General features: G+C 36.9%; 1 protein-coding gene across 1 annotated transcript in view; it reads right to left on the bottom strand.

Annotated features, from left to right (window-relative positions):
• Window positions 1-886: 886 nt before the first annotated feature.
• Window positions 887-11,067, bottom strand: part of Asx (transcriptional regulator additional sex combs) — a 331,051-nt gene continuing 320,870 nt past the window's right edge. Inside the window, exon 16 of the mRNA XM_090372619.1 lies at window positions 887-2,578. Coding sequence (XP_090228745.1) covers window positions 1,337-2,578 — 1,242 coding nt within the window. The 3' untranslated portion in view covers window positions 887-1,336. The remainder of the gene's footprint in view (window positions 2,579-11,067) is intronic.

The raw sequence follows: 11,067 nt of genomic DNA, 5'->3' as shown, positions 1-11,067 counted from the left end.
TTTGATTTTTATATATAATGGGAAAAATTTTAATAAAAATTGGTAAACAAGTTGGTCCTATTTTAATAAAAACTTATTAAGAAAAATGAAAATGATTCCAAACTTTCAGGCAGGAGTGTTTTGATAATCATTTGTTTTTATCGCATGCCTTTACAGAGAAATGAGAGAATATTCTTGCATAACAAAATTTCTTTAGATAATGACTTGAAAATAAATAAGCTCTATAAATTTTCACATCAAGTACTGATCTCTTTCTTTTTTTATTTAGTAGCTTACTAAGAACAAGAAAATTTAAAAACTACTTTACTAATAACTGTACTTAAATTTTAATTTTTCAGAAGTGAATAAATAATCTTGTATCTTTCGTGTAATAGATAACAGTGAAAAACTAGCAGATGTATTGAGTGCTAATAAGCATAAAACTTGAAAAGTAGGATAGTCAATATTGCTTTTACAAAACTGCTAACTTCCCCAAGTTTTATAACTTAATATAACAAAATCAAAAATTGCACCTATTTTTAGTTATACTCTGAGATATGTATTTTATGGTTTGTTGATTTACTGCAGTGACAGCGGATTCACATACAGAATTTAATTATTACTAAATAAACAAATAAATACTTTCAGACATATTCTAAAATAATAATGAAATCACTTGGTTCATTATTTTTCAAAAAGTTATAAAAAAAAAGTATTATAAAAGGCTAAAGAGTAAATTCTACTGAGATTCTGGAAATTTTTTTTTTTTTTTTTTTTTTGAAATTTAAAGATCAAGGTGATGAATGTTTATTTAAATTTTTTAAACTAAATTTACAAGACAGAAATGAAATGCTATTTATGATTAACAACACAAACACAGAAGTCTATTTTCAAAATGGAAGGGGACAAGAATGTTTTTAACTTGATGACCATGCAAACAATACCTTAGATTACATAAAGATACCTCACCTTACTCAGCTCCATGTATAGCTATAAATGCTTTATATATATGTATGTGTGTGTGTGTGTGTTTGTATTTATATATATGTCCATCCACAAGACAAGAACACTACAGATATTATAGTGTTGTGAACGAAAAGCTGAAATGTTGAAATTCCAGTGTAGCGACAAGATGCATCTCCTTTACATAAGAGTAACAAGACAGGTATAATGCATTATCCCTAAGTTATTACAGCTATTATACACGTATCAAACAGTATATAATCGTTTTTTTTTTTTTTTTTTTTTCCTTTTGACATAAAAATCAGCTAACCGTATTTAGAGAAGATTAAACTGTAACCAGAGCAGCAAATTGCACAAAGAAATGTCTCAGTCAGATTTTTCTTTCTCTTTACTGTTACCGAATCAGGCAAGTGACACATAACCTTAAAGGACCAATGCAATCATCATGGCAGAAAGCTCCACACTTGCAACACATAACCATAGCTTTTAGACTGCATGCACAACTGTTATCAGGGATGCTTGCAGTACTACCACCACCACCACCACCTCCATCATCAGAAGCAGGTATATCATTGCTACTTTCCCCTGTCATTCCTGTGTTTAAACTGACAGAAGGACTAGGCTGACCAACTCTTGGAGATGAATCAGATGTTGGAGAGCCAACCACATTTGAGATTCCATTGAGGGATGGAAAGAGAATGTTTCCTTGTATAACTGGAAGATGTGTGACAGCAGGAACAACCGATACACAATTGTTGTGTCCATCTGATGATAGTTGGTTATCCATACTACTCCGTGCTACTAAAATACTTCCAGAGGTCATCACACTAGGTGAAGCACTAATGGCAATTCCTGAATGCTGAAGAGGAAATCCACCCATTAGCATTTGGCTATTGACTACTAAATTACTTGCTGTATTTCCACACTCAGATAAATGTAGAGGCATCTGACTAATAACCATACCCATTCCCTCATTTGTACCATTTGCAATTTTCATTTCTAGAGAACTTTTTTCACTGGAAATTACCTTAATCAGCTGTGAATTGGAATACGTAGTGGATGTTGTGGTACATGATGAAGATTCCCTTGATGTCTGACACAATGGAAATTCTGACAACTTCTCACACCTTGGACTAACCACAATAAAATCCCTAGAATATTCATTCATTATGGATGCTTTGCTGCCATTTCTTTTGAATAATGTACTGTTCATATTCTGTGATACTTTGGTTGAAGTTGCTAGTTCTTGCCAACTTGTTGCTCTTTTTAAAGGAGTTTTATGTTCACATGAATGTACTGGTGGTGCACTTACAGGTCTTGTCGGAATGGTGATTTCTGATGTCAGAAACCTATCCTTTTTTTCACATGACAAACTGCAGTCTTCAGTTGTTGAATTCTCATGTTGAAATTCGTATATCTGTACAATGTTATTTCCATTATCTTCTTGTTCTTGTACTGATGGGATATTTTCTAATACCTCATCTGAGTCATCCCCAAGTTCACTAGAGTCATCACTTACAGATTTTTGTGCATATATTTGGGTTTCATCTTTACAGTCACTTGTATCACTATCTTGTACAGAATGCAAAACAGGCAATGGAGAAAGAACACCAGAACTGTTATCTTCATTGGAGATCTGAAAAATTATAAATTCAATATAAACATGTATTGAAATTCAATTAAAATTAAAAATGCAAAGTTTTTACCAAATGTCTAAGATTTCTTTAGAATACCTCAAATTTTAAAATATCCTAAACAGCAGTTTAGAATAAAAAAATATATCAAAATTCTGAAAGATATTAAATTGAATAATTTGTTTATGGTTTAACTAAGAATCAGAAATATTATAAGTTACTTGTGTACTGAAACATCATTTTCAAAAACATCGGGAATTCACCTAAATTTACTGTTGTTTCAAAATTGTTGCTTTTCTCGATTACAAGATATGTAAATTCCTATCTACAACCTTCCACCAACCCCAGATTAAAAATATTAAAGAATGCAGTTTAATAAAAATGAAGCTCCCTCAAAATTTTCATTTACTGCTATCAAAGAGATATTAACAGAAGGCTGTATTGTAAGGGATGTCAACAAAAAAGATTGAAGACTTTTGATTGAAAAGACGAGAAAGGTTACCATATGTTTCCACAATTTTCTTGAAGAATACTGTACTTCCTATTATTCTCCCTAGCAACCAATAAACCACTGTTATAATATGATACCATGTGCCTTCCTGGCTACCTTTTTAGTGCAAGGTAGACTTCATGCTTGACTGTAATCATACTCCCCCCACCCCACAAAGTCTGAAAGTTACTCCTGGGTTCCTGTTCCCCAGGTGCAAAACCTTAAAATCTTGAACTATAAAGCATTACACAAACTTAACTGCCATTTTTCAGACCATAATTGCAGCCAGTTAAAATTATTTTGAAGCAGCATAAGCTGGTTTTGGTTATTAATCTTCAAATAATCAATAAACTTTGACAGCTTTTCTATTCATCAGTGTCACTGCACTGATCTATGAGGAACTCCAACTGCTATGTTGATCCACCCTGAAGAATGACCATTTATTGACTACCCTGTCTTCTATCTTTCAGCCAGCTTTTCCAGCTACAAATTCTCCTTTAATCCCAATTTAATATTGGTAAAAGGTCAAAAAGGTGCAAGTAAGCCAAGCCTTTTAAACTACAGTAGAGCATCAATAATCTGAACTAATTGGGACTGGAGGTAGTTTGGATTTTCGAACTTATTCATTTCTTTGCTCTCTCTCACTCATTTCATCAAGAGTAGTTGAGTTAGACAGCATTCAGTTTGTTGCTTGTACCAAGCCATCGCGGTCTCTAGAGCAGAGAATTCCTCAGCATGCATAGGCCCATTGCTGATGTCATTTTCTTCATTGTCATCTTCGTCCATAACATTTTCAGGAGCTCCAGTTTCTTTTACATTCACAATTTCATTTTCATTTAAAACAGGAAACCATGTAGTATCAGTATCATTTTCCATCTAAGCCCTTGCATCCCCTTTATCGCAATCTACAAATCCAGGGATTGACTGAAACAAGGTATCGGTGGTTCGACTGTTGATGATCCTGCTCAGATAGCAAACAAACTGAATGAGTATTTTGCATCTACATTCACACATGAAGAGTTATTAAGCAAGGAAAATGCCAGACATTTATGAAATTGTAACAGGATGCTTAATGATTTTCTTATAACTGAGAGCAAAGTGAAGGAGAAATTGTTGAAGTTAAACATAAGAAAGGCACCTGGGCTGGATGGGATCTATCCAGTTATATTAAAGGTGGCGGCAAAGGAACTAAGCAAACCCTTAGCCATAATTATGAGAGCATCCTTGGACTCGGTGAAGTCACCGTGGACTGGAGAAATGCAAATGTATCCCAATTCACAAAGGGGGATCGAAGGGTGACACGAGTAATTACAGACCAGTTAGTTGAACTTCTGTTCCAGGTAAAATAACCGGGAGTCACTGGTTAAAGATGCATTGCAGGGTCATCTAGACAAGACTGCAGCAATAATTCAGACACAGCATGATTTTTGTTAAGGGAAAGACTTGTCTGACAAATTTGATAGGATACTATGATGTGGATACAAAAGAACTGCATGCAAAAAATAATTTTGATATCATATACTTTGATTTCAGGAAAGCTTTTGACACTGTTACGCAGGGAAGACTAATGTACAAATAGGAGCAGAATGGTATTAAGCGTAAGCTGCTACAATGGATAAAAGGGTGGTTGAGTGCGAGATGACAGAGAGTGGTAATCAATGGATGCTGACCTTCGTGGACTAATGTTATTAGTGGAGTCCCCCAGGATTCGGTGTTGGGCGCACTGTTGTTTTGTGTATTTATCAATGATATTGATGAAGGTATATCAGGCTTAGTGTCAAAGTTTGCAGATGATACAAAGGTTGGCAGAGTTGTTAATGACAGTAATGGCAGTGTGCTACTGCAACAGGATCTTTAAAATTTGGGAAGACGGGCTGAGAAGTGGCAACCGAAGTTTAACATTGACAAATGCAAAGTACTGCATATGGGTAGAAGTAACCCCACAGGAACGTACCAACTGTGTGGTACTACACTTAGGGTGGTAGAAAATGAAAAAGACCTGTAAGTAATTGTGCATTCAGATATGAAGTTTTCTGAGCAATGCAGAAGGCTGCAAGAAAAGGTCATGGGGTTTTGTCAATGATATATAGGAATTTTGCTAGCAGGGAAAAGGAGGTGATTATCCCTTTTTTTATATAAAGCAATGGTCAGGCGATGCCTTGAGTACTGCATATAGGTCTGGAGGCCTCATTTTAGGAAGGATGTAGATTTGCTTGAGCATGTACGAGAATGGCAACAAGATTGGTGAGGAGAATGAAGGGACCATGATTGAGGAACTGAACCTTGAATGGGTTGTGCACGCTGAATTCTGATGGGATTCTTCCACTTGCTCAGATTACGAACCTAATAGGGCATAAATTGAAATTGAAGAAAGACAGTAGTAAAATTTTTTTTTTTCTTTTAATGAAAACTCCAGACACAAGAGGTATTAGAACCTATAGTACTTAGTACCGTGCTTATGTTGGAGGTTGAGAAGAAGAAAGAAGATATTTGTTAACATTAGACGAACTTCTGTAGACTGTAATTTTCAGGAAATACATATGAATGAAGGTTGTTCCAGAAAATGGCAGTTGAATGAATAAACAAGGAAGATGAAAAGTTGGTTCTGTGAGTTTAAAGTTGGACAGTAAATGGATGTTGGCCAGTGGTGGCACGTGTTCGGACTGTTTTGAAAGAGAGAGCAGGATTTTTAGAAGCCAATTCTGAAGACCAGTGCCCATAGAAGTATCTGTAGAAAAGGCATGCAGCAGAAACAGTACATCTATGAGACAGAGAGTGGAAAGACTCTGTTAGAGAGGAATCATTAATTTACCTAACTACCCTCTTCTGAATGGAATCAAGAAGCCTGACAGAGAGAGGTTTGGGGGCACCACTCCAGATGTGGGAACAATATTCCATGGTAGGGCAGATTTGCGATTTGTACAGAGTGAACAGCTGTTTGGAAGAAAAGCATCGCTTAGAGCGAAAGAGAAACGAGTTTCTTAGATGCAGAGGAAGCAATATTTGTAATGTGCTTGTGCCAAGAGAGATTAGAAGTCAGGGTAATCCCCAAAAGAGATATATCATTTTGCCTAGAAATCGGAGTGCCACCAAAGATAAGCATAGGAGCTGAAGAATCCTTTTTGCGAGATATAAGACAAGACTGGGTTTTATGAGGATTGAAATCAACTAAGTTGTCTTTGTCCCACTGGAGGATTACCTGGAGATCGGCATTTAAGGAATTGGTAGCAGATATTCGAGAAGTTGAAGCTGATTGAGCAGGGCAAGGTTTCTCAAAATGGAAAGTAGAATGCAATGTGCTATCATCGGCAAAACTATGGATAGGATTTCCAGTCAATGGAAGAAGGTCATTAATATGAAAGAGGAAAAGAGTGGGGGAAGGAACTGAACCTTGGGGGACACCAGCATTAGTGCAGAAGTTAGAGGACAGAGAGCCATCTACGATCACCACCAGTGAGCGATCAAAGAAAACACTGGATAACCAATCGAAGATCGCTCATCGGTGAAGACAGAATATTAGAGCTGGAAAAGGAATTAGAAAATGTGAATTGGAATATCATTGGTTTGGCTGAAACAAGAAGAAGAAATGAATCACTTATAAGTTTATAAAGTGGAAATCTGCTGTACACCAATGGAAACAGTGAAAGGAGTGAAGGTGGAGTTGGGTTTCTGGTTCATAAAGATTTTAAAAACAACATTTTGGAATTCAAAAGCATATTGCCAAGGGTGTCAAGACTAATACTCAAGATTTCTAAGAGATACAAGCTAAAGGTTATAATGATTTATGCACCAACATCGAGCTATGATGATGAAGAGGTTGAAGAAATGTATACCGAAATTGAGAGTCTTCTAGATGAGCAGAAAACCCACTACACTATTATTATGGGAGACTTCAATGCTTAGGTTGGAAAAAGACAAAACAGTGCAGAAAGGGGTACTATAAGAAATTTTGGAATTGGTGAAAGAGGTGAAAGACTTGTGGTATTTGCAGCATCTCAAGGACTGTCAGTAATACACACTTTTTTCAAGAAAAGGGTGAACAGAAAGTGGACATGGAAGAGTCCAAATGGATTAACAACTAATGAAATCGACTTCATCCTCACTAACAGAAGATATATTGTGAATGATGTTACCGTACTGAATAAGGTAAACGATGGAAGTGATCACAGAATGGTAAGATGTACACTTGATATAGATGTAGGAAAGGAAAAAACTGACTCAATTAAATAATAAAAAGGTCTTTGAGATAACAGAAAAGGAGAAAAAGCAGTATGTACTGGAACTTAAGAGAAGTTTGAGCTTCTGCAGTCTGCTCAGGACCAAGATATCGATGAGGAATATTACAACTTTCTGAAAGTGATAAAGCCCAAGAAACCTATAGGGAAAAAGAAATCCGAAGAAGAAAAAATTAGTCAAGAAACACTTGTCATGATGAACCGAAGATGACAAATGAAGAGCAAGAAAAACACTGACAGGGAGAAAATTGAGTATACTGAGTTATGCAAAGCCATTAGAAAGAGACTCAGAGAGGACATAAGAAGATTTAACACAAGAAATGTAGAACAAGCATTAAGGGAAAACAACGGATTTAAATTAGCAGCCACGAGCAGTAATACAGATGATACGGAAACTGAAGAATAGCAATGGTGTACTTATAAACAGCAGAGAGGGCATAATTCAAATAGCAGAAGACTGCTATAGAGAATTATACAAGGAGCGAGGGAATGATGCCAGCAGTGAGGAAGATGGATTGCAAAGTAGCAACACATACAACATACCCGATATTCTTCCTGATGAGGTAGAACAGGCATTGAAGAAAAAGAAGAATCAGAAAGCCCCTGGGGAAGATGAAGTTACTGTAGAGTTGTTAAAATTGGGAGGAAGAGACATAACACAAAACTGGCAAGGCTCTTCACAAAGTGCATTCGAAAAGGTGTGACGCCTAAGCAGTGGAATAATGCAATCATAGTTTTGCTGCATAAGAAAGGAGATAAATCAGAAATTGGAAATTATGGACCAATTAGCTTGTTATCCCACATCTACAAGTTGTTCACAAGGGTCATTACTAACAGATTAGAAAGAATACTTGATGAGAATCAACCGAAAGAGCAAGATGGCTTTAGGCCAGGATTCTCAACTAGGGATCACCTTTACGTAATATCACAGCTAATGGAGAAAGCAAATGAATATAAAACACCATTATGCCTGGCATTTGTGGATTATGAAAAGGCATTTGACTCCATACAGCATAAGGCAATATTTCGGGCACTGGAAAACAAGGCATAGATACCCCATATATTATGATTTTGAAGAAAATATATGAGAGTGTTACCTCCTTTATTAGACTAGACAAAGACAGTAGGAAATTTAAAATTGAGAAAGGAGTTCGACAAGGAGACACAATAACTCCGAAGCTGTTTACTGCTGCCCTTGAGGAAGCTTTCAGAAGATTAGACTGGTCGCAGAAAGGAGTCAATGTGAACAGAGAGTACCTAAACCATTTACGATTTGCAGATGACATTGTGGTCATAAGCCACGATCCCAAAGAATTAGAGGAAAATCTTAATCAGTTATGCACAGTTAGTAAGGATTTTGGACTAAAGATGAATATGGCTAAAACAAAAGTAATGATGAACAAGTATGCCACGGAAAGGGAAATAATGATTGAAGGAGCAGTAATTGAAAAGGTGGAGTCCTATACTTATCTGGGACAAGTTATTAGCTGTAATAATGATAAATGGCTGGAAGTCAAGAAAAGAATAAATTTTGGATGGACAGCATTCAGGAAATATAGTCACATACTGAAGAGCAATATCCCAGTTTGTCTGAAACGTAAAATAATGAACCAATGTATACTTCCTGCCATGACTTATGAAAGTGAAACGTGGGCACTCACCAAAAGAATGGAAGAGAAGCTGATAGCTACACAGCAAAGAATGGAACAAATTATATTGGGAATCAGACTGTTAGATAAGAAGAGAAACACATGGATTAGGCGGCAAACTCAAGTAAAGGACATTCTTATCAAAACTAAAGAACTAAAATGGTCTTGGGCAGGACACATAACTCGAAGAAATGATGACAGATGGACTAAAAAAATAACAGAATGGTACCCAAGAGGAGCTAGAAGAAATCCTGGAAGACAAAGGCCGAGATGGATAGATGAAATTCATGAGTTTGTGGGTAGTAAATGGATGGCCAGTGCTCAAAACAGAAGGAACTGGAAAGTTGCTGGAGAGGCCTTCATCCTGCAGTGGATTGAAAATGGCTGATGATGATGAACCAATCCAAAAAATAGTTGGCAATCCATAAGATGGAAGCTTGTTTAGAAGACCTTTATGCCAAAGACAATCGAAAGCCTTTGAGATATCAAAGGCAACTGCTTGTGTTTCACCAAACGTTTTCATTGAATCTGTCCATAAATGAGTAACATAAGTCAGAATATCACCAGTGGATTGACACTGATGGAATCCATACTGGGGATCGTTGATAAGAAGGAAGGTTTCTAGGTAGTTTAAGAGTTGGCGGTTAATTGATTTCTCCATTACTTTAGAAAGAGTAGAAGTAATTGCAATAGGACGATAATTGGATGGGAGGGACTTGTCACCCTTTTTAGGAACTGGCTGGATATGAGCGAATTTCCAAGCAGAAGGAAAAACACCTTTGGAATAAGAAAGTGAAAAAAGGCAGCAAAGAATAGAAGTTCAGGAACACAGGTTTTGAGAACTGTGGAGAAATACCATCAGGACTTGGAGCTTTCTTTGCATCAAGATTCGTCAAAATCTTTATGACATCCTTTTGATGGAAGACCACAGGAGGCATTGCATGGGGAGTGTTGGGAATGGTGGGAGGAGTTTTACCAAGATAATTAATACATGAGTTGTAAGGAAAATGGGATGCTAGCAGGTCAGCTTTATCCTTCGCTGAAATGACAACAGAACCATCTGGTTTTGACAGAGTTGGGAGCAGAGATGGGCAAAAGTTGCGGCTAATAGCTTTGGCAACAGACCAGAATGCTTGGCTACCATTAGGGCAAGAAGCAAGTTTTCTACTCTTAGTCTGTTAAAAATCTAGTTTGGATTGATTAATAACTGCTTTACAATTGTTGCGAACTTTGGTGAAGGCAGAAAATGAAACTGAAGAATTTCAAACAAGCCAATTACGATATGCAACGTTGTTCTCTCTTGAACAGCCTTAGCACATTTATTGGAACACCAAGGTTTAGATAAAGGACGAGATTTTAAAGTGGAGTGTGGGATAAAGGATTCCATTCCTGCAAGAATAATTTCACTAACACAATCTGAGCAAACACTGACATCAAAAGTTTTGAAACAGTAATCCAACCAAGGAAAAGAAGAAAAGAAATCTTGCAGGTCATCCCATTTTGCTTTCTTTTAATGCCAAACAATACAAAGTTGAGAATAGCCATGAGATAGTGGCTCCATTGGAGAAGAGACAATCACCAAGTTGTGATCTGAGGTGCCTAAAGGACCACTCACTTTGACCGTGTACTTAGAAGGGTTGTTTGTGAGAAAAAGATCAAGTGTGTTGGCTGTATGGTTAGGATTGTCCGGTATCCTTTTAGGTAAATGAACAATCTGTGCAAGGTCATTAGTAATTGCAAAAGCCTCAGCATCTCGGCCAGCTGGGTTGGTGTGACTAGAAAACAGAAGCCAGCTGGAGTCATACCAACCCAGCTGGTTGAGAAGCCGAGGCTTTTGCAATTACTAATGACCTTGCAAAGATTGTTCCGTTACCTACAAGGATACCGGACAATCTTAACCATACAACCAAGACGATTGATCTTTTTCTCAGAAACAACCCTTCTAAGTAAACGGTCAAAGTGAGTGGTCCTTTAGGCACATCAGATCATAACTTGGTGATTGTCTCTTCTCCAATGGAGCCAGTATCTCATGGCTATTCTCAACTTTGTATTGTTTGGCATTACAAGAAAGCAAAATGGGATGACCTGTGAGATTTCTTTTCTTCTTTTCCTTGGTT

The sequence above is a fragment of the Mastigoproctus giganteus genome, chromosome 4 (assembly GCF_048544385.1).
Source record: "Mastigoproctus giganteus isolate SK-2022 chromosome 4, ASM4854438v1, whole genome shotgun sequence".
In the NCBI taxonomy this organism is placed as follows: Eukaryota; Metazoa; Arthropoda; class Arachnida; order Uropygi; family Thelyphonidae; genus Mastigoproctus; species Mastigoproctus giganteus.
The sequence above is the reverse complement of the archived record's forward strand: the minus strand, read 5'-3'. Positions and strand labels throughout refer to the sequence as shown.